Source organism: Dipteris shenzhenensis, chromosome 18 (assembly GCF_047967505.1).
Source record: "Dipteris shenzhenensis isolate YYH24624 ecotype China chromosome 18, Dip_SZ_1.0, whole genome shotgun sequence".
Taxonomy (NCBI): Eukaryota; Viridiplantae; Streptophyta; class Polypodiopsida; order Gleicheniales; family Dipteridaceae; genus Dipteris; species Dipteris shenzhenensis.
Window position 1 is genome coordinate 6,142,856 of NC_141613.1, and position 24,592 is coordinate 6,167,447.

Sequence of the window (24,592 nt, forward strand, 5' to 3'; positions counted from 1 at the left end):
GCAAGGTAGCATGTTCTTTTTTCTCCTTGGAGGGGTCCCATCCATAGTCCTCTACCTAAACCTAAATAAAAAATATATTAGTTGGAAGATAATATGAATTATTAAATTAAAGAAAAAACATGAACTTCACTTATACTCATGAATTGAGCATGAAGGTCTACTTTTCTCTTACACCCAAGTGTGTCACTTCCACATTCTTTCAGACTTTTCATGCTTGCATTTCTTTTAATAGACAAAAGCTAATCAAGTTAAAACATAAAACATCTATTATGTATGGAAATAAATAAAAGACAATACTTATTCTTTTCAAAAGATAATACATGAGGCCTTTGATAGACTCAACGGTTTCATGAGCTTCTCTATATGTGCTTTTTAACTGTATTTTATCATAATAGAAACATTGCATACTCCTTATATAAGAAACATATATTTCATAAAGTGCATTCACATGTATAACAATCTGTTTTAAAAACATAATCTTTCTCTAGGAAGAACATTGGGACATATACCTAGGTCAATTATCCCTTGGTAAACTAAAGTTAAAAAAACTTACGTATGTTGTTTTACTACCATTTACTTTTCTTTTCTCTGGATGAGACAAAAATCTTCTAGCCTTTACTCCACTAATAGATGGCTTGATAGGGACAGCTTTTCCATTTGTAGATTTTTAAAGATCCTTTGTAATATGTACATCTTCTCCATGGAGACCAATTTTGGATAGCATTGATTCTAATGATTGTAGTGCCTCTTTTCTTCTGCTCTCGGGGTAAAGTTTCCATGCAAATGCAATATCACAGCTCACCCCTCCAAGTATGCACTCCATTTGCTCCTTGGGAAGAGCAATGAGGAACACATCGAAGGCATCTGCTATGTCTGGTCCAAATAGCCGTATATCAGATATCAACATCTACTCTTTAATGGCCGCTGGCGTGGTCCATGTCATTTGGAAAGTGTTCCACTCTACAAGAGCACGCTAGAATCTCACTACCATCTTTTTTGGGGTTGTGTGAATGTCCGTTCTTTATGCAACATCATAGCATCATGGCTTCAAAAGGCTCATATGCACATTGATATTTCCTAGAAATTGCCCTGTTGGGTGATAAGGGGTAAATGACAGACCCCCACTAGAGGAGCATTATGGGGGCTCTTCTTATCCACAGGATTTGGATGTTCAGGAATGATCTTATTTTAAGGCATGTTCAAAGTCCAAATATTTTGCAAGTAGGTTTGAGAGAAGAAGTCCTTAGGAGTCGAGTTTTTCATGCTGAAAAAACTTTGATCTTTGCTTGTAGTTACTCAGCACTACTATATGATTCTTTGATTTCATTAACATAAATTCCTTTTTTGCTCACAAAAAAAAACTAAATTAGCCCTCATAATGCTTTGGTTCTAAGGGTCTCACCATGCTTGAATTTCTTGTACTAGCATTAGGAAAAAAGGGAGCTTGTTTTGGGGCCCTCTAAGAAATTCACTATTTTCTCCTTTATCTCTCTTCTAAAATGTGGAGAAAGCAATAAAATATGGATATATGTCAATTCAAGACCACAAGTGTGTCAGCCTAGGGAGGAATAAAGAAGTCCTTTCAAATAATTGAGAAGATGCTGCATTAAACTCTCCATATAGATTTCGCATCTCTTTTGACGGTGTTCCGGTAGCCTCTCATAAAGAACCCATTACTAATCTATTTTTTTTCAAATATTTGAATGGTTATGGTGAAAGATTAACGATGAGTTTTACAAAAAGCAAACGAAATGAAGAACCAACCCTCACGAAATGGCTACGTGCAACCATACTGTTAAAGAAGAACCTCAAAAGAAGCAACTACACCATTTGCACATTGATTTAGAAGAACAATATGCACCACTATAGAAAAGAGGAAAGGTTTCTCTTATAAATGCTAAGCGAAAGGAAAACATGAGAAGAGCAGGCTCCTAGCAAATCGACTTATGGTGCAACGGACCGATTTACCCAAAATGCCCATTGAGAAATTCGAGCCCTCCATTTTCTAATCTGACAACGCTATGAAGGTTTGTGGGTGACGGGAACAATGGATTGTATGGATACATTTAGACTCAATATTCAACTGCAAAAATATACAAGACATTGTATGTCTGAGAAAGAATGGAGAAGGTGCAAGAAATGTCAATAAATTCAGACTTGAAAGAGCAACTACTACAAAGGGAAATCGAAGAGCATTCAAAGGCAAAGAATGAGCTATGAAGAGCAAGAATGAAGAGAACGGTCCTTAGAAATAGACAATGAAGCAAGAGAATTCGAAACATTGCTGAGTTGAAAGCTAGCACTGGAGGATGTAAGCACAAAGTATAGAAAGCCAGGTAAGAGCACATCTTGTTTAGCCATTGTATTTGTATATGTGTGTCTTTCTTGCAAGCAACTCTTTGATATTGCAAAGTATACTTATTGTAGGGAAATTGTGAGATCTCAGAAAGAAAACGTTGATCCTAATTTAATTCCCATCAAACAAATGAATGGTTTAGTCTCCACTGTTGTTGCAAAGAACATGATCGAGGAAAAAAAGTTCATTGGACAGTACTTTCATATCAAAAGTGTATATCAAAGTGAAAAGGGAAGCACTACATATAATGCTTGAAATAATATTTTTGTAGATCTTGAACAATTGTAGAGACTAATGGTTGAGTTCTACAGTCTCACATTTGAAGAATGTAAAGGAGCTTCAAAGTTTGTTTGTGAAGCTAGATGAGTGTGAAATTGTCAAGGAAAAAAAGATAGAGAGAGTTTCTATTACTTTGATGAATCGAGCACTTGATCAATCGATCACAAAGTCCAGCTCAAAGTACTTCAGTGTCCAATTGAAAAAGCACGTATGGTTGTTGGACTCATTTGAGGTATGTAAACTATCGTCTTCCAAATTAGTCTTTGCTTAAAATGTTATAAATTTTACAACCACACCCATAGTATATCACATATCTTGCAAACCTGTGGTTTAAAATTATAGGTGAAGACTGAGGACTATGAAATACTTTATTGGGTATTTCATCAAAAAAATATACCATCAATTATAAAGAGTCAAGTCTAAGGACGTCATCTTCATGTTCCAAGGAAAAGTGATTTTCAAATTGAATGGCATATGGCAGGTGACCTAAAGACACTGAAGCGTATGTTCAATATATGCAAAGGGGGTAACTCAAAGTCTCCTTGCTTGTATTGCAACAAGCCAGCACATGCCTTAGATTCTAAAAAGTATAACTTGTGGAGAAAAGTACACAATGCTATCAAAGATCATCAGGCAGACGGATTGGCAAGAGATGTCAAGGTAGAAGTGTGGAAATGCTTAGATAAGCTTTTTGTTTTTTGTGACCAAGCTACCTGGAGCAAGAATGATCAGCAAGCATTTGAAGAAGCGGTAAAGAGTTTTGGAAAAGCAATGAAACAATCACCTTCCTTTCTTTGTAAAAAAATACGGATGCCCTCCTGCAATTTGGTCCACACAGGGAATGGAGAAATCACACTACATGGCATGGAATGCATTCTTAAGACATACACAACATTTTGGAGGAAAACAATAGTTTAAAAGAAGTCTTTTAGTGGTTCTATCGAGGAATACTATAAAGGCTTCAAGACAAGAAGAACGTCAATCACAGGTTAAGCTAGCTTTCAAAAATTTGGCTCAAAAGGAAAGAAGGAGGTAGATTTTGGAGAACTCAAATGCAGCACAAAGACATGCTCAGTGGAGGCACTCAAAGATATTTGTAAACCACAAATGGGTAGATAGAAGCTAAGGGCTAAATCTTGTTCATCAATAGGTGTCATTTAATCTAACATTTTTTCTTTTGCAAGTGAACTACATTGTTTTTGTCACGAATACATATAAACATAACTAAGACATTCTAAAATGACAGTGTTCTCACAATTCAACTCTACTTCCATCTTGTAAGATATACAATGCAAAAAAAGTTTGTATTATATTATATCATCATCATAAATATTCACAATACATGTTCTTTAGCATACATCTTCATATATTTTGGCTTGCTCAAAATAGATGGACAATTCTTTTGAAGGATTGAATTTATCCTCCAACTCTAACAAAGAATCGTCCTCAATCTTTACTTCCTTGTCAACCCTGCAAGATTGTGCAATAAGGGCAATTGCATAATCCTCTCTCAAATTGAAGAGGCACTGTATGTCATACAATAGGACATACTCTTTTCCCTCAATATTGAAAGAGGGAAGAATGGGCATAGTGAGGTCGGAGCTTTCAGCCTCAATGTCATCCACTAGGACAGCATCTCTTAGTGTCTCTTTTTTTAGAGCCACTAGATCCAATGCTGCTGCAACTGCAAGCTCCTCCTCTTTTGGGTCGATCTTCTCTTTCGCATCTGGTAGATCTTACTTATCTTATGTTTCCTCTTCCACATGAAAATGTCGTCCATGTAACCATAATATACTACACCTTTTTGTATTATAAAAGAACATGATTAAAATGATGAGGATGAATTTTGTAGCGATTGTGACCATAAATACCAAAATTAAGTAGAAAAATAAGAAACTTACATGTGGCATACATTTGACTACAAGCACTCACTTTTGATCTATTATGTTCTCTCCAACATCTCCAAATTACGAAGAGATTCTTGTAGCCAATCACATGACATGTGTCGGGGGAGAAGAGCAAGGTCCAGTGGATATTGTACCCTTTTCCTGTACATGAATCTACATCTCGTCCTCTTATTTATTCTTTCTGCTTTGGCCTCTTCATATGTCTCCATGCTTTTTTTCATCTCAGGACTATTGAGGATACAAAACTTGTTGAATTTCTCCCTTTTCTCTTCGCTCATCTTTTCTTGCAATTGCCCTTGTGTACAATGTAGATTCCCTTGTGGCAGTCTTTAGAACTTTCAAAGATCTTGTGCATTTGATACCTGATCCTGTCATTGTCCTTGATATGTACAAAAGTTTTATTGTTGACAACTTTAGATCCTTCAACTGTCAGCTTGTTGAAAGATTCATACACCTCTCCAAGAAAATCCTTGTCCTATGCCAAAAGAGACTGCAAATCCGTCTCCTTATTGAACATCTCATGGTATTTGTGATATTATATTTGACATTCAAACTTTTGTAAAAATTCAAGAGCTGCAATTGGTGTTACTTCTTCTCCTTTCCCTTAGCAACTGCCTGTCCACCTTTGTTTGAACCCTTCTCATTGGGCTTTCTTCTCTTGACTGCATCATACAAAATTAAATTTGAGTCCTGTACATGTACCTAAATGAAACAGAAGCACTCAAAAAGCAATTCTCACCAGAAGATTCCTCCTCCCTTATAGCATAAGCTGATAGGTCAATGGTCTTCCTGAATGGTCTTATTGCAAATACTTCTGTTTATGTAAATACTACTATGTAGCCAAACATTGGATCAATCAATGCATGGGACTAGGTGCAATAGAAATAGATTTTGCCCCTAAATGCGATATGGGGTGTTCCTCAGCTATATATGCTCAAATCACGTTTTCAAGAAAACACCTTGGCCTCAAAGTAACAATATCCAAGTTCCATATAAAACATCAGGTCCAGACAAATTCAAGTAAATATTAAAAGAAAATGGTCTTAGATCATGCAAAAGATGAAGCAAATGCCTAAGATCTGGTGCAGTGGAATTGGGTTTTTAAGCAAACATATACAGATAGATCAATAAAACACTTGGAAAGGTAGATCAAGAAGGTGGTGTATTTAAGTACCTATATTTTTTCTCTCCATGGCTTTTGCACAAGTGTAGGTAGGCAAGGATGATGGTGAGACAAGCCAAGGCTAAAGTGTTGTCTAGATGAAGATGAGGAAGAAGATGAGGCTACAGTGTAGGAGAAAAGTGATGAAGATCAAAACTATTGAATGGATGGAGAAAAGTGAAGATAAGAGGAGATGGCACAAATATCTATGCAAGTCACACTTGTCAACCACACATGCAAAAAACAGTCTTCAAGGTACTAGTGAGTTAAGTATGTAGCCCGGTATTAGACCAAGCCGCCAGACTCAATCATCCCCTTGTCATCTCCATCTCGAGTTTCATCTTCCTCCCTACAGGCTTGTGCTATCCAACCTCACCAGCTCTATCACCTTGACCCAATACAGCTCCAGCTCCAGCTCCATCTCCATCACCCAGACCCACTACAGCTCTAGCTCAACCCATCAAGCTGACACCCCATCAAACTATCACCCACAATCTCACTAGCTCTATCACACTGACCCACTACAGCTCCATCTCCATCACCCAGAACCACTACTACTCTAGCTCAACCCATCAAGCTGACACCCATCAAGTTGTCACCCATCAAGCTCATATTGTCTACATACTAATAAGGTTAGTATTTTTGGTAAACTGGTCTTTCTCTATGCATTCTACACACTGTTGCACATCAATTTGCTCAAAAACGTGATTTTCTAGTGTTTTCAAGAGTATTGCTCCAAATCGCATTTTTCAGCAAATCATGGCACACATAGCATGTTTTGACCATAAACGCATTACGGGGTGTTTTTTGCTAAGTCGTGTTTTTTGGGAAACACTCATGTCCTCTATGGAACAAGGACTGGGATCTAACGAAAAGTGAGGTCTAGACAAACACAAATCAAGAAAACACTACTGCCCACAAATATAGCAGATTCCAAAGTGGGATATATAAATACTTTGATTTTTTTCTCTCCATGGCTAGCCCTTGTGACTTGTCTATGGCTCTTGCATAGGTGCAAGAAGGGGGGGCATGATGGCAGTGATGATGTTGTCCAGATGTAGATAAGGATGTGATGTTGGAGAAAAGAAAAGAATATCAAAACTGTTGGAGGGATGGATAAAAGTGAAGATAAGAGGAGATGGCACAGTTATCAATGCAAGTCACATGAGTCCTGTCAACCACATGTGCGAAAAACGGTCTTCTAGGTACGTGTGCATTTATTAATGCAAGTCATATTAGTTTTGTCAGCCACACGTGTGAAAAATGATCTTCTAGGTACACGTGCATTTAAGTGCTAATCATTACTTGCACATATTTCGAGACCAAACCGCCACTAAGTAGAGTTACCCTTCTCTTTTCATCTCTATCTCTAATTTCAGTTGCCTCCAACCTCACCAGCTCACCAACTCCGTCACAGAGATCTACTACAGCTCCAGCTCCAACCTCACCAGCTCCATCACATAGACCCATTGCAGCTCCAGCTCCATCCTGAACCATCACCTAGACCTATCTGTCATCAGGAGACACAAGCCAAGGTAAGCAATCTATCACCCATTGTTGTTTTTTGCCTGTTGTTAAGGTGAAATGGCCATTCTCTAGCTTTCTCTCAAAGACACTATCCATCTCATCTGCATTCTATGGTATGCTACATTAAATTTAGGAGGATGCTGCATCAAACTGATTGATTAGAGTATGCTGCAAAGAAATTTGCTCTAAAATGTGATTTTAGCACTTTCTTCATATCTTTGCTCCAAATCGCGTTTTCCAGCAAATGTTTGCATGGAGTATTTCTTGTTATGTTTGGATTCATCTTAGCAATAGGACTTTAAATTTAAGCCGGTGTGAGAGCTTCCACTCATGACATTAGTGTCTCATAAGTCACATCCTAGGGAGGTTGGCACTTTAAAATTGAAGCCGCCTATGGATTAAGAGACTTCAAGAACTTAAAAGTTTAAACCTCTCTCTACACATACCACTTACACAGAAAGTGTGTGTGTGTATGTGAGAGAGAGAGAGAGAGAGAGGACATGGGCAAATACAAAAGTAGCACAATTGTTAATGGTAAGAAAGTTACTGCCAAACCATTTGCAAAATAAGTACAAGTCTTTCTTGATGGTAGTCTTACATTTGCACTTAGAGAAGTTTAGGAGACCCTTGAAACACTCAGCTCATTAATTACTCAAGGTGAAATGACAACATAACTATGATAGAATGAACTTACTCGAGAACCTCAAACTTGCCGTGCTTCAGGAAGGAAACAAGAGGCACAACGTGCCAAGCGCATTGTCCTTAAACACGAGATGTCAACAAAAGTAGCACAGTCTAGTATAGATGCTGCAGAGCAATGTGCAGACCCCATCTTTGCCAACTCAAAATTGCACACCACTACCTTGTTCGATCTGTTCAACAAGGCATTGGTGGCTTTGACATTGCAGTCACCTGAGTACGATCTTGGGGTCACATTGCTCATGCAAATAGAACAATCCTCGAGTAGAGCTGATTGGATGCGCTTGAGTGCAGAAAATCCAAAAGGGGATGATGTGAGAAGCACGAATTCAAATATAGAAAGTCTGCCCCTAGCAGGGCAGTGCTAACAAACTGCCTAGTTGTATATTTGCACATAGACTTTTGAGAGTTACTCGACAAAATTTTAAACGAAATTGTTAAGGAAAACTCGAGATCCAAAAGATTGCACTTCTCTAATAGGGTCTTTCCAATAGAATTAGAAGGCACTCAAGTGATCAGAGCAAACATCAAATTTATTTCAAGCCCTGCGAAAGGGAAGAGAGATGCAGTTATATAAATGCCAGTACAAACAGTGCCATTACATATTGATAGCTCACAACATAAACCTCAGTAAAACAAGCTCAGATCCTTGCCGTCCTGATTCTTCTCGATAGGTGACATAGAGCGTTAATGGGATGATCATAAGCTCAATTACTTATTTCAGCGACCACTTAACAAAAGTGAGCAGATCCACCTCTTATTTTGATGGTGTTTGCTACTACGCAGCACCAAAGGAATGGGAGTTCCTCCGTAGCAGGAGCTCTTCGTTCAGTTAAGTAAAACCTATTGCCGGGTCGGCGCATTTCTTTACAGGAGTTACAACGTATTTAATAACATGGATCACTATCCAGAGATCGTACACAAAATGATTGGGCTTCACTAGGCAGGGCGGCCGATGGCACAGCGGGCATGCATTTTGACACTCACACAATCAATAGGCTCTTCAAAACCAGAAACTGGTGCTCTTCCAAGATTGGCCCCCGGCGAAGGCTAGCATGCCCAAGGTTTGACTGATTCCAAGAAAAATTTCAGCGTCCACCACCTGCCATTGAAAACCGTTGTTAGCACACAATACAGAAGAAATTATCAGAGGTTGAGCTGTCCTTATTTTGCTCATGCACGAGTTCAGACGAGTTGACGGCAGAGATCGCGACTCAAATCTGAAATTCGCCTCCTCAGCTCATTTTCTTAGACTACAATCGTCATAGCAGCTAATCCATTTATAAGATTTAAGGCTTTCACTTGTCGTTTTGCTTTAAGCGTATCTTCATTACTTACCCTTCGAACTCTTCAACGCGAAGTTAAATTCTCATAAACCAATGCGTAAGCAAATGCTTCTTTACAACCTCGGAGTACGTAGGCGGCTGACTCCCAAGCACTTGCGAGATAGGCCAAGCAAAACATCGCTGGGTAGTCACGCCTCCATCAAAAGCTGACGTTCGTCGCCGTGCTATTCTGTGCTATGCTAGCGTACAAGAATGTGGACAAGTACGGTATGCACATCTTGGCTTGCAAAAAACTGCTTTCGAGCTGGCAAACAATTAGCCCTCACCGTGCTCGTAAATGTACCGAAAGTGAAGGTTCCAAGACAACTAGCTGTACATATACATTGAATCTGCCCTAACTGTGTATCATATAATCACCCCTACACTTTGCGAGATCCAAGGCCTAGAAAAGTGCATCTTTTTTAACTCACAACATCATGATGTTAATATAGGTTTACTCCTCCTTCCCCAATCTCGAGGGCTCTTGTTTTGAACATTGTGTGCCGAACACCTGACCTGAGTATTGAGATCCTATGCTCTCAAGATTGTGGTTATCACTAATGAGGTTCTTGGTTTCTTTTCATTTACAAAGTGAGATCTCTTGGACAAAACCCTCCACTATCTCTTAGGGCTTGTTCCCATGAATCCCTACTGCACACAACTAGGCAGCTGTCACGCCACCTCACAAGGGTCCATGCATGCCACATCGGCGATTGGGGGAATGCACACACCAATGGCCATAAGGATCCTTGAGGCCATTGGGCGATTTGTTTCGACACCGGGTGCTTCAAGCATTGGAAGGCTTCCATGCTCATGGGGTAGCCAATGGCATGGTTTGTTCTATGCTCGGATGCATCCCATACATCTGCTCATGGGCTTTGCTCTCCTCTACCCTGTGCAGTAGCAGATTTACCACCCCTCGCAAGAGCCTCCACCGCACCGGTGCCACACCTCGCAAGAGCCTCCACCGCACCGGCTGGCTGACCATGGGAACAGGCCCTTAGACAAAAAACATCCTACGCATTTCAAACCATCATCAATCTTGAAATTGACGCAAACTTCAGAGGTGATCCATTCTAGAGTGGTCTCCCGGGAACGGTTACCTCATGGGCAAAAGACATCCACTACAAATTTACTTAGCGCACCACTAGATGATTGACTGAAAGTAGAAACTACTAAACTCAGGGTGCGTGGACTTACCGACAAATCATCGCTGGCAAGATGGCGCGAACGTTCCGAGCATGGAGCAAACAGCTGCCCAAAACCACCCTGAAAACCGCCAACCAAGGAAGCAGTTTTAGCAAAACAGCCCATCATTTGGCGCACGAACGGATTTCTAGATTGACCGACAGCGGAAAACGACGGATTCGAAGAAATTAGATTGACGGACATTCGGACGGAAGGACGGACGTAGTTATCAACAAAGTAGCGGTAAAACTACGATTTAGCAATCGGACAATTTAGCAGAGCGCTTCAAATTAGGTAGCTATACCTGTCCTCTTCTCTGTCAAATCTTCTTCTTCATCACCATCGCCACTCTCCTCCTCCTCCTCCTCCTCCTCCTCCCCAAGCTTCCTGCCCTTTCTCGCGTTCGTCTCCTCCACAGGCAATAGCACCTTGTCTATACCTTGCACCGAAATTCGCCCATCCTTGAAAATATCTATGTCCACCAGATGTGCCTTCCCTTTCCCTTCCCCGAACACCACCGTTCCATCCTCTTCCTGTGCTGCTAGCTTGTATGGCTCCCTTAGCGTCTGGTACATTACCTTCCCAAACCTCCTCACTGCGTTGTAGAAGCTCTCCTCTGTCTGGTACTCCGGGACTATGTGGTAGAAGATAATCTGCTCCGGCGCTCCCGGTGCCGCCAGATCCTCTGCCGTCAGTTTGCTCATCGCTTCGTCGTTCGGAGCTAGAATTGTCACCTTGTATCCCTCGCTCACCAGCTTGGCCAGCTCCGGAGCCAGTGACGTGAGGTTCACCAGCAAATCTGCCATTTCGTTGTACCCACCGTAACGGACCAAAGTCGAGATGAAATCTGCCACCGCCGATTCTCCGTCGAAGTATCTGTGCCTTGTGGAAGGACCTGGTGCCGGAGCTGGCGCGAGAGAAGGTCCCGGAGCAAGAGCAAAGAAGATGGACTCTGTAGGTGGGGAGGGCGCGGCGGGCGCTTTAGAGGAGAGCTTAGCTGCCTTTCGAGCGAGATATGTCTCAGGAGTGGGAGCACCCTCAGGCATCACCGCAAGGATTCTGGCATTCGCGCGGCTCTCCTTCCAGAGGGTGTATGCATTCTGCACTGATCTTGGGATGAGAAGACGGTCGATGCCGTGCAAGACGCCGTCCCTACGCACGATAGCTTCAGGAGCAATAACGTTGCTCAGATCTACTTTCAATGCCCCGGCAGAGGAAGAGAACTGCAGGGACTCCGAAGCGAGTGTCTCACAGGAACGATTGGCCCAGCTAGCCGCCATGATCCTCTCGGGAACAACATGAAAGCGCAGGAGGGACTGGAGGGAGTCGACGTTGCCGGGTTGGAGCAGGAACTTGCGGAAGTCGGGGTCGAGGTTACGGTCGAGGAAGGAGTTACGGGGGGCGAGGATGGTGATACTACGGGAGTTCACAATTTCTTCGAGGGTCTGGAGAAGGGAGGCCTCGTCTGCCATTTCGGCGAGCTCGGTGTAAGGGGAGTCGAGGAGGGCAACGAGGATGGAGTCAGAGCTGACAGAAGGGGAGGAGGAGCTGGAGGAGGGAGGCTTGTGGGAGGTGGCATTGGGTTTGGCGGAGAGGGCAATGTGGGGGGGAAGGAGGAGGAGGAAGAGGAGGAGCAGAGGCAGGGAAGCCATAGCTGTGAGAGCTCGCTGCTGCTGCGTAGAGAGTGAAGAGGAAGATGAAGTGGGGGGGAAGCAGAGCTATTGGAAATTTGGGAAAGGAGACGAATGAGTTGGCAGTTGATGGGGTAAGACAACGGGCCAACGCCCCTGTTCGCTCACTCGCTCGCTTGGTCGCTTGCGCCACGTCAGTATGGATTGGGAATTGGGAAAGGGGAGTAGATTGAGCTGGCAGCTGACTGTGTCCTCTTATTCGCTGGTGCGTCATCTCTCACAGTAACTCCTCTCTACGCCACGTCACCGCGGGAAAGGCCTTCCACTACTACCCACCCCACCAGGCTGGCACACCGACCCCTGGCCTTTTTGTCGCAACAAATGCCCTCGCTATTGCACGTTGTTCGCACTCGCCCATAGGTAGGCGCCTTCCGTGCCTAGGAAGCGCCAAAGATCAAAGCTAGTTTATTTTGCCTCTTCCTTTTCACGCAACCCCGTCTCATGTCATAGTTTCTCCTTTCTCTCTTGAATTTCAAATCAACTTCTATTGCATTTCAATCCACTTGTCTTTCCCTTGAATATGACTTTCCACCTTTGCCCTTCATATATGAACATCACCACCATCACTTCTACAAGACCTTTCCTTTCCTTGGATGCCATTCCACTCCCTTAAAGGAAGGTCCTTTCAACCACATTGGGACCTTTGGGGCAATTAATTATTCATGCTTTAAAGCTTGAGCATCCTAATCAATTCGCCTCGTTTCTTGTCCATCAATGCACAATCATCACATTAAAATTTGAACCCAAACAAAAGAGTTTCATTCTTCTAGTAAGGAAGTCTATAAAGTAATACAAAGATGAAGATCAATGTCAATGTGTGTATTCGTGTGTGTGTGTGTGTGTGTGTTTTCATGCATAAAATATACATTTAGGGAATAAGATGGCAAAAGTTACAATATAGGCCACTCGATCAATCTTTTGATACATGAGGCACGTTAATTCCTATTGTCATCATATACTCTAGGAGAGAATGGAAGGACCAACTCATACTAAAAAAAGATTTCCATTTATTGTCTAGAAGATTGCATTCCTTTCTTATAAATGCAATAGCTACCCTTAACTGAGAAGGGATAAGTAAGAGCATTGTGCCATGATAGATTTTTGCGTTTAAAACATACTAAACCCCACTTGTTTCTATCAAAAGAGAAGCAGACCTAAAATGCATGTGCAGGCTACTCGCTCTATTGAAGACACACCACAATTTATCATCCCTGGAGTGATTTCACATCCAAAATTTTGTTTAAGATACTTCACTTGTTCTTGCATTGTATTTGTTCTGGCTACTTGAGAGTTCAAAAGTATGATATTATTGTTGTTCATATAATAGCTCAAATTTGAACATATAAAAAGAATATACAAAAACAAGAGGTAATAGCGAAACAAATGGGAAGACATAAATCATAAGGTCATTTTTACCCTCCATTGGTAGGAGATTGCAAGCCCAAGTGGTAATATAGTGAAAGACTACAAAATATGTATTTAGCTATGTCCAGCCTCTAGTCCCTTCTCTCCCATTCTCCAACCTTGACAATGCATCCTCACCTCCTTCTCTATTAGTACTAATGTCGGAGTCCTCTTGGTCACCCTTCTATCTTTTGCAATACCAAACTCCTCCACCTCATAATATCTCTCCCCCTCCACCTCTTCCATAATCCAGCCCTGATTTTATCTATCCTCACCCTCATCTCCATTAGTACTATTGCCATCATGCTATCTTTGCTCAATACTCGACTCTTCTACCTCATAGCCCTCCCTTCCCACCTCCTACATCCATACCATTACTGGTTTGGGAAAAATGTATCTCAACCAATGAGGAGAAGGCCAACGTAACGTAGAAATTCCACAAAAAAGGCAAAATATGAAAAAAAAAGTACTTCATGTTGCTACAAGCGTGTGGCATCAACGAGAAGATTTTTTAAAATTCTTTTACGGTTTGCCTATCCCTATCAAGAGATGTGGACACAAAATCGAAACATCCATTTTGAAACCTTCCCGCGTGGTGACCCAAAACAACCATCCACTTTCTCTTGTTCTCAGGCACCATTCTCTCTTCAACAAGCATTCCTCTACTTTCGCCACCACGAGCCATTCCATTCTCTCTTCAACAAGCATTCCTCGTTGCATTACTGTTGTTGTGATGCTCTTAAACTTTCAAGACAATAAGCTCCTTTCACCTTTCATTCGCTTGTTCTTAGTTTCGTTTAGTTTTTTTAAAAAACGTTGATTACTTTGGGCAAAATACTTCAGAGTGATAAAGTATAATGTCTGACTATTTTGCTGTGTGTTACCAGAGCCGTGAGCACATTGTATATATAGTTGATCTAGCTATTTGATTCAAGTTGAAGGATAACAAGACATCAACCAAAAACATTTCCAAGTGGTTCCATTTTTGCAATTTTGATGTGGTTGATATGCTTCTCCTCCCATATTGTTTAGAGTATGTTCCCTGACCTTTTTCACTAATACTCTCTATTGACAAAATCTTGATATGTTCAAATTGTATTTACACCCTCTTGGTCTAATTCCCTCATGTTTGTTGTTTTTCTTGCAGCAATCACTAGAGTTCGGTGCATATAGACATACAATAGAAGTTATGATATACCTTCAGCTCCTTACAAGGCACCCCCACCAAGATTTAGAATTGTAAGTCAGTATTCCACATACTTTTGCTACAAAACACATTTTCTATGCTTTCTCCTGAAAAGTCAGTCATATCGCTTTTACATGAAGAAGTATGAATTTTATCTTTTGTTGCCCAATTTAATTTAACAGTATGCATTCCCTCAACCTTCATTCCCATTGCAGCTACCTCAAAAGACTAATGGATACACTAGACCTCTGTAATCCAAATTTAAAGATGTTAGATTCAACTCATACAATGCCATTGCAGGTACAGTAATCATAGTCACTTATCCTTATCTTTCTCTTATTTTGCCACTCTTCATAGTCTAATATACATCTTAGCATTCTATTTTGATAAAACAGACACCACAACAGGAGGATCCTTTCTCTTGTGGATGGAGGACTCTAATAAGTGCAAAATATATGATGGACACATACTTTTCAGAGATACAGCCTGAATTTGTAAGCACTTTTATTGCATACTGTTAAAGAAGTTCTAAATTCAATGCATTGGTACAAAAAAGATTGAAAAAATTCTTTGTTTTTATTGCAGATGGGAGAGGATAGTTTCGGCTTTGAATATGTAAATAGCTTCAGAGCAAAGACAATTTTGACACTGTTAGAAGTCTCTTCCCCTTCTCCAGCAGCAAACTGAACATTCCATACAGAAGAGGGCTTAAAAGGCCTTGAAGATCTTCGAGTTGAACAAGAGGTTGAGGAGGCCAACAAAAATATCCTTGTCACTAACAATCTAGAAGATATTCTAGAGGGTGTTGGTCTTGATGAGCTGTTGGAACAATTCTCAAAGAATGTGGAAGAGAAGCCACAGTTGATCCTTTCCAAGCAGAGCTACCAAAAAAGCCCGAGACCATGCACGCGGAGACAAGGACATCAAAGCAGCACCAGCCCGAGCCCATGCATGAGGAGGCAAGGACATCAAAGTAGCACAAGGAGTTGATGCACGAGGAGGCAGTACCATTGCAACATGCCGATCTCAAGCCCACGAAGGATGTATAGCAGCAGCCACTTGACCAGCATGTGGAAGAAGCTAAAGACAACTCTTCTCAGAAGGAGTCTCCACTGCACAAAAGTCAGGAGAAAGATTCTGAGCAACAATAGAAAAACGCATGATACTTAGTACTCATTTTGTATTAATACATCAAATGTCAACTCTCCATTGGTTGCCACTCTTCGTATGATGAGGGATATATATCTGAACCAAAACAAAGATACTGTCTATCATAGAAAGCAAAAGCTCTTTCGTTTCAACTATTTCATTATACAAATACACTTACGATTGGGGCTATGGTGTGGAAGATAAGTAGGATAATCTCGCAATACAAGTTCTCGATGCACGTAGACATGTTGTATCCGAACCTCTCTAATGCATTTTGTGCCCTCTTTTTTGACTCTGAAAGAAATCTCCTGCTTCGGTAGGAATCCTTCATACCCCCTCCGCAGGACTAGCTCAGCGGAACTCATTTTCCGCTTTGGAGTTCCTCTCTAGCCTCCCAGATGATGATTTTGTACCGTCTACTTTTGGAGAGCCAGTTATCAGCATCCCTCTTGAGAGATCCTTCTCTCTCTCACCTGTGGACTTTCCTCCCCTTGGACCTCGTGTGTATGGCAGGAGGTCTGCTCCCGTAGAGGTTTCTTTTTCTACCACCAGGTCGGGGAAGGTATTCCAACCCAATTCCTCCCACCAATGAGGATAGCCAGTTGGAATATACAGGGATTGGGCGGCATCCCTCAACGCCATCGCAGACAACTGATCAGGAATCAGCTCCATCCAGGTGTTTCATGTGGTTCCCTAAATATTCTTTTTCTTCAAGAACACAAACTGGATATTAGAGATTGCTCCAAGTCAGGTATCAGGCTGGACTTTTTGGCTTCCTGCCTTGGGAACCAGAGGAGGTACATGCATTTTAGTTTCAGACTCTATTCTCCCTCTCATCATTGGACACGGTACCATAACCCCCTCCAGGGCCCAGTGGGTTTCACTTCTGATTGACGGACGTAAGGTTGGTTTCCTCGAACAACAGAGGGGACCGTGTTTTGTTTTGGAAAGAGTTGCTCCCGTGGGCTGACATTGTGGATTCGTGGATTATTGGAGGTGACTTCAACATGGTTGAGGGACCTTCTGATAAGAAAGGGGGCAGAGGAGGTGGTATCCACTCCCTTGAGAGAGCAGCCTGAGATGCCTTCTTGTTCAGGTTCAGTGGCAGAGATGTTTGGTCAAATCATGCATTTCTTGTTGAGTCTCAATCACTTTTGTTTTCATGGTCGAACCATAGGGTGCAAATGCCTATCCATGCTCAGATTGACAGATTCTATGTGGGTGACTGGGCTCTTGATAGAGGGGGGACAGTTTGCATTGCACCCGGTGTTTCCACTTCAGACCATTTTTCGGTAATTTTTTCCATCTCAGTGCCTCATCTGAGAGGACGATCTCACAGTATCAGGATCCCCGATGCCTTATACATGAATGAGACTCTTACAGAGGCAGTGTTGGAGATCTGGGTTTCTCATATGCAGGGGGTGGCCAGTCCTTCACATGTGGCCACAACACTTGCCAGTATCAGCGACTTCTATCAGTCTGTTGCTAGTCCTTGGTGAGGTGAGGTACTCAGGCGAGAGATCGGTATCCACCGGCAGTTGGCAGCCCTATAGAGGGAGGAGCAGAAATGACCATCAGATGCTTGGATATAGGAGCGCCTTGCTGTAGCAAGGGCTCACTTGCATACCTTGCTTGATCAAAGGGCAGAGTATGCCTTCCATGCACGGGAGTCCTTTTGGATATAGATGGGAGGGAGAATCAATAAACACTTTTTCTCTACACTTGGTCTCAGACATAGTAGAGTGACTGTCAGGTAGCTTATTGACTCTAACGGCGTTTTGCAGTCCCATCCAGAAACTGTCATGCATTTAGCAACAACTTTCTATACCTCCCTACTTTCCGCAAATCCGAACTCATAGGCTAGAGAGGTGGCTAGAGATGAACTTTGGCAGAGTTTACCTGTGTTGGTCACCCCAGAGATGTTATGCCCACTTGATGCACGCTTTACCAACATAGAGTTCAAGACTGCTCTCTCTGCCCTTCATAGGGGCAAATGCTCTGGTTCCAATGGTCTTACTCCTTTTTTTATAGCCTTTTGGGATATGATAGGTGATCATAATACTTCAGCCTTGTAGGGCATTTGGGACTCGGGTGAGATGCCTAACTCACTGACCGAGGGACTCATTCACCTTATCCCGAAAGGTGGCAACAGGAATTTTGTATCCCATTGGAGACCCATCACTCTTTTGGGCACTCTTTACAAAATCCTTGCCAAGGCGATCAACATCCGATTACAGCCCCTTCTTCCAGACCTCATCCATGATACTCAAACAGGCTTTGTGCATGGCAGGAGCATTTCTGATAATATCTTTTCCTTTTGGGAAGCCACAGAGTGGGCTATGCAGAGTGGGCAGAGGCTAGAAGTTTTACTCTTGGACTTTGAGAAAGCCTATGACAGAGTAGATTGGGGTTTTCTTGAGGGCACTCTTCCACGGTTTGGATTTTTAGATGCTTGGATCAGAGGGGTGGCCTCCCTTTACAGATAAGCCCACAGCCAGGTTTTGATTAGAGGGGTAAGGGGTGACAGGTTTCACATTTCCAGATCAGTTCGTCAGGGATGCCCTTTAGCCCCCTTCCTCTTTCTTTTTGTGGCAGAAGCTATGAGTATCTTCCTTAGATCTCAGGCTGAGCTTTTTGGGCTAAGATTTCCCTTGAGACAGGAGTAAGAGCTTTTTGATTGTGAGTTGGCTGATGACACTGCTATTTTTATTGAAGCCTCTTCGCATTCACTTGATTCTTTCCAGATAGCCTTGGATATTTTTTGCTCAGCTGCAGGGGCACACATTAACTGGCATAAATCCTTTGGCTTTTGGATCAGTGATGAGGACACTCCAGGCTGGGGAGTTGACATTGGTTTTTCCTGGATTCAGAGCGGTGTTCCTATCAGGTATTTGGGATGCCACGTAGGATTGGACATCTCTCCAGCACAACAGTTTGCCCCAGTACTAGAAAGTATAAGGAAAAAGCTCCTTTTCTGGAGCTCTGCCAAACTCGACCTTGCATCTAGAGTTGTGGTAGTGAACCAGGTTCTCTTGGCCACCTCCTGGTTTGTGGGTTCTTCTTGGTGCCGGTCTAGGGATTGCATCACTCAGCTCATCAGACCAATCAAGAAAATTTTTTATGGAGTGGACTTGATGGCACAACAGATGTTACAGCAAGGGTGGCCTAGGAGACCATTATTCTCCCTACATGTGAAGGGGGCCTTAATGTCATTGACCCGGACTTGCAGTGCAAGGCATTGCTTTGTAAGGTGGTGGTGAGGGGACTCATGCCTGGGCAGGAACCTTGGAAGGATTTCTTTTTTGGACGCATTCAGGCTTGCACACCAACCTTGGGAGATGATTGGGTGGACAGCCCTAGCTAGATTTTCACTTCAGCCTCTCTCAGATCTCTTGCCTCTCCTCTCATGACTACCATCCTGAAAGCTTGGGGGAGCTTCAGGAACACTCTTCGAAGGATTCCACCTTCTACCGTCAAAGAGATTGATAGGCAGCCGATCATTTGGAATGATAGTATTCTTGACGAGCATGCCAAACCACTGGGCACTTCCCATTACATGCAGTGGTCTAAATTGGAGAGAGGCCCCGCCTACACAGTAGGCACTTGGAAATCTTTTATCAGGCTACCTGAGGATCAGAGACTGCGGTCCGTGAGTCACCTCAGAGGGGTAGCATGCAGGATTCAGTAGATAGATGTAGCCATCCCAGTGGAATGGACAGTTGAGTTGCCTATTACTTCCACCACTTGGATGGGGGCTTTTTCGAGGACATCAGTTCCTTTAAAGGTGATCGCTCTCTGAGGTCTCGGGGAAGACGCACTGGTCTTTGATGTTGGGGATGGAGGTTTACTTTCTACATCCAAGGATGGCATTCTTCTTGAGGTTGCCTTTCAGCCTGTCAGGATTGCTGGTTTTGTGGATCATGGAGTGGGCTTGCAGTGGTACTTAGACCCCGACCCTCTGCTCTTGGCCTTGGAATCCTGGAGGTTGTGGTTATATGGAGGTGCACCTATCAGGTGCTTGCAGTGGGACCCACGACAGTGGGAGTGGATAGATCATGGGCACCGAGAGAGGTTCCCTTCTTTCATTTCACAGTTGGTAATGCCAGGAGATTTCAGCTGTACAGTAGGGGTTGGATTCCCTCTAGAGCCCCCCATTGGGAAAGCTTCTTCCTCACTGCAGATTTGCGTAGAAATTTCTGGAGGAGGCTCTGAAAATCCCTCAGAAATAGAAAGATCACTCTTTTCTTTTGGCTTTCTATTCATGGAGGGATTGCAGTGAACCTGTGGAGATCACGATTTGGGGCTGATCCCACTTGCCCTCGACGTCATTGTGTAGAGGAGTCAGTGTGACATTGCCTTTGGGACTATAGTCAAGCGAGGACTGTTTGGAAAGGGGTTGCTCGGATACTCAGCATCTTTCACACTTCCCCTTTCTTCATGACTTGGGGCTTGGTCGCATGGTTATCTCTTACCGGGCCCCAGGTGTTTCATGAGGGTGATCCTTCTTCTTGGGCACTCTCGATCCGCCGACAGGTGCAAGATGTACCACTTACTCCCTTCAGAGCTTCTCATGTTTCAGTGGACACCTCTTGGGAGATTTTGGCTAGCATTTCCTCTTGGCACATTTGGAGAGCCAGATGTACTGAGGCCTTGGATGGCACCCAAATACACCCATCACAGGTGTTCATAGGTATTTGGATTGACACGATTCACACTTTGATAGCCATATGGGCTAGCATGCAGGGCCCTTCACGGGCAGCCTCTTCTAGAAGGACTATATTTCTTCGAGTTTGGAGGGGTTCTCCCTTTTTCTCGGAGGTTTCTACTGGATTGAGATGGCACTATCAGCCTCAATCCTTTCTTTTTGGCTCTTGAGCTTTTCGTGCATTGCATGATGTATCCCGTATGGAGCTTGCTCTAACAATTTTTCTTTAATACTTAATAGAAGTCTCTTTTTGCCCAAAAAAAAAAAAAGCCAAAAAAGTGTTAGTTGATTGTTGCTTACTTTGCTTGTTGGGTTGCATTAGCACCTAGTCTCCTTTCACCACTGCTATCCTTTTTCAACTACCGTCCATGGTTACAATATTGGAAACTTCTACACATGATACTAGTGAGGCAGGTCTTCATGGCAACAAAGAGATACTTTGTACATCCACATCTTCGCCAAGTAGAGAAGTTACAGACCATTTCCTAGTGGCTCAACCATAGTTTTTGGTTGCCATCTGAAATCCTCACTCTAACACTTGTGAAGTCAAAGAACTACAAAAAACCATTTCACTTAGCCTATGAAAAAGTGACTGCTACAAAGACATAAACACAATTGGCCTTGAAGATATACTTACTATAGAGCTGCAAGCATGATTGTGCAAGTGACATGGTTTTCTTTTTGTGCTAAAGCCATTATGCAATCTTCTGTCAAATCCCAACTCAGATCATCATTCACAATCTTTATAGATATTATAATCCTTGGTCAAGTTGCAGTAGCTTCTGCTGAATTTGTAACTACCTCAGTAATGTCTGGGTTTCCAAGGCAAACATTGTTTCTTTAACTGGCTCCCTGAGGAACTCTTCATATGCAACCTTGCCTCTGGTCTCATGTTGGTGAGTGACCTCTATTATCTTTATTGCATCTGCTTTAGGTTTCCTGGCTGTGGACATATCAATAGGATATCTCTCATTTTAAGATCATCCCAATCCTTTGCATTAAGGATCTTGTCATATCTATACTTAACCCTTACAAGTGTTTGGATGTCTTTTTTCATTATAGTCACCCTATGTGCATGTGCTGCTACCATCATTATGTGTTGGAAAAAATCTATAAGCCACTCTTCAGTAGCTTCTTGGAGAGCAAGTAGTGCAATCCTTTGCCATCTGAAGTCCACGTGCTAATAGATGCATATTGCCCTCACAAGCCTCAGGAATGGTGCCATGGGTACTACATATCCAATGGCTTTCTGAGCCTTCCTGATCTCCATCAAGACAGATCTACCTTGGCTCACTCTTTTCTTCCTGTTCCTTGCTAGCATATGCACAAGCTTCCCCTTCTTTAAGGATTTTGATCTTGATGGAGTAGTGGCAACCCCTGCAATGTCAAGTCCCTTGCCTTTCTTCTTGGATGTTGCTTTGGTTCTTGCCAAACTCTATTGTTGTCTGCAAATTGTAGAAATCATGTTTTTGAGCAAATATATCTCTAGCATACTTTAGCAACTCACACCGAGGTTTTGGGACGTTCAAGGGCTTTTGTTATCCTTGAGTCCTAGTAAAATGATGTTTATTGTATGAAATTCCATATATTATTGACCATTTAAGGGTGCAATACACTCATTAATATTCCTAACTTTTTAACAAGGATAACAGAAGATAAGGAAGTGCTTTTGAAGATAGACCATGATGATGGACACAGGGAAATCACAAGGGTTTCACCATCTTCATAGGACCTACGATGTTGATATGCTAGTGAGTGTTGCAAAGGTGTTGGACAAGGGAGTGAAAAAAGATACAAGAGTGAATATGAGCAACACATGCATTTCATTGGTTTGCATGTAATAGTCGAGTATCTCGAGGAGAGGGGGAAGTTTTGGACATGAGGTTCAAGCATTCTAAACTTTGGATGATCACATGATGCCTACCAGGCAAACATGATTAGTTAACAAAAAGCATGAAGATGTGATCATGATGCAAGAAATGGTTGCAGGTGATGAGATATGATCATTGGTCTTGTCCACACCCATGTGCATATGGTCATACGCGGTATATGGTAGGTTATAAAAATATGAACCTAAGTCTTAGTGTGAATAGTCCTTATGAACAGAGGGCAACCCTTCTAGGGCAATGCTCTGGGAATGTTCCTGGATTCATCTAGGTATATGCTTCTATCGTATTAGCGGACATTTTGAAGTTTTCCTCCATGTTGCGGCATGCTGGTATTGCAATAATTCTTTCTATCTTAAATGGTGTGTTGCCCTATCAACTAGATTTAGATGCTCGTTTGGGAGAGACTAAAATGAAATCGTTCAGACTTCACAAGCATTTGTAGCTTGAATGAAGAGATTTTGGACTGCTTTTTTATTAGCCTTCTCCTTTAGTGCTAGCCTTCGTCATGGTTGAGTTTGCCCTTCACCTCCGGAGTGCTGACAAAAACTCAGTACGAAGACTTTGTATAAATGGATGCTCAAGTATGTGGGTGTGTGGATTTGTATGTGAGCATATTTTTATACTATGGTCTACACCCAATGTTGGGCGCTAATAAGATGTCATAGTAGCTAGTCCCTACTATGCGTGATGGAGTTTATGGTTTTCAACCTTATGAATGACTATCATGAAATTGAAACTGCACTATTTTGTGTTTTTAGAGGATGAGTTTGGGAATGTTCCTGGATTCATCTAGGTATATGTATATAATGTATATATTGTATCATCTTGTATTGTAATGTGAGTAGGAAAGTTGTTCTCCCATGCTTGTGTAAGTTGTGTGCTCCCATTTCAACATGGTATTAGAGCCAATAGTGTGTCTAAGGATGGATGGATGTGAGAGTGAGTTTGATGTTAAAGTGAAACAAAGGAGGTAGCTCTAGTTTTCACTCCATCTCAACAGTTGTGCTCAATTTTGTTTTTGGCGTGTTTGAAAGCTTCTAGTAGCTGAAAAGTGTGACTAAATATACCCTACAACACTTCAATTTCACTATTAGTTCACAATTTTAAATGGTATGATAGACGAGTTTGAGGGGTGGGGCCGTGGCTGGGGAGATGGGAGGAATCTATCAGAGAGACTCTTATTTGAGATTTCTAACACACATTCAACTCTCTCTCTCTCTCTCTCTCTCTCTCTCTCTCTCTCTCTCCCACCTTGCCCGCTCCCACTCTATCTTTACTTCTGTTAGGGCAAGATCTTTTATTAGTTTGTTGCACTCCTGGCTTTTTCTCTCCTCACACCTCTTCATCTCATTTGAGCGTGCAATACACTAGAACTTGGTGATCTTTGCTACTTTATTTGAGTTTGTGACATATCAAAACTTGGTGAAGTCTTTGGGTGATGATTTCTTGATTGCCTCTATTTCTTAAAAAGTATTCAACATGTCAACCAAGCATAAAGATGCTCAAGAAGGCACACCATACTTGTCTTCAAGAACTGTGGCTTGCACTGGCGTAGTAGCAAGTGAAGAAGGTAAAACTTCTAGAGTTGTGTCCTTTGCTATTGCAGTAGTGACAGAAATGGCAAGTACTAGTTCTAGAGTAGTGGCCTTCACTAGTGTTTGTTGTCCTCGATTGTTAGCAAGTACTAGTTCTAGAGTAGTGGCCTCCACTGGTATTTGGTGTCCTCGATTGTCCTCTCAATGAGTATGAAAAGGAGAGAGATACCCTTGTGTCTTGATTACAGATTGTATGTTTCCTACTTTCGCACATTGTTTCCTACTTTTGTGGAAGTGGGCAAGGAGCCTACTTTCTCAGAGTCTTCTTTTAGGGGGGAGTTTCTCTCTTTGTGGGGGGGCTTGTGAAAGGAAGGGTTGATTAAAGCTCATATTTTAGGTTTGATGAAGGGGCTTTTCCTTTACAAAGGTTTTTGAATTTTGCATCGAGTTATGATGATCACAATTCAATTCAAGAGCAGCTCATACAATGAGCTAGTTGAAGCTAGTATGGTTGAACAAATTGAGACACCTTGCAACTCCAAGCAAAAAGCCAAAATAAGTGGAAGCATAGAGCTCCTCTGGTAGTGTTC

At 42.3% G+C, this 24,592-nt stretch overlaps 1 protein-coding gene across 1 annotated transcript; it reads right to left on the bottom strand.

The window, feature by feature from the left end:
• Window positions 1-8,448: 8,448 nt before the first annotated feature.
• On the bottom strand, window positions 8,449-12,127 carry LOC147890735 (fasciclin-like arabinogalactan protein 17). The gene is made up of 3 exons (XM_087389676.1): window positions 10,748-12,127; window positions 10,456-10,524; window positions 8,449-9,032 (listed from the first exon to the last, which is right to left on the bottom strand). The coding sequence occupies exons 1-2, from the start codon at window positions 12,093-12,095 to the stop codon at window positions 10,463-10,465; spliced, it is 1,410 nt and encodes a 469-aa protein (XP_087245802.1). The 5' UTR covers window positions 12,096-12,127; the 3' UTR covers window positions 8,449-9,032; window positions 10,456-10,462.
• Window positions 12,128-24,592: the final 12,465 nt, after the last annotated feature.

What these genes read in the sequence shown, in the direction of transcription:
- LOC147890735 (XM_087389676.1), bottom strand. Translation starts at nt 12,095, where the DNA reads ATGGCTTCCCTGCCTCTGCTCCTCCTCTTCCTCCTCCTCCTTCCCCCC. An exon ending in TTTGACAGAGAAGAGGACAG is followed by an intron (nt 10,525 to 10,747) that starts GTATAGCTACCT and finishes GGCGGTTTTCAG; the next exon opens with GGTGGTTTTGGGCAGCTGTT.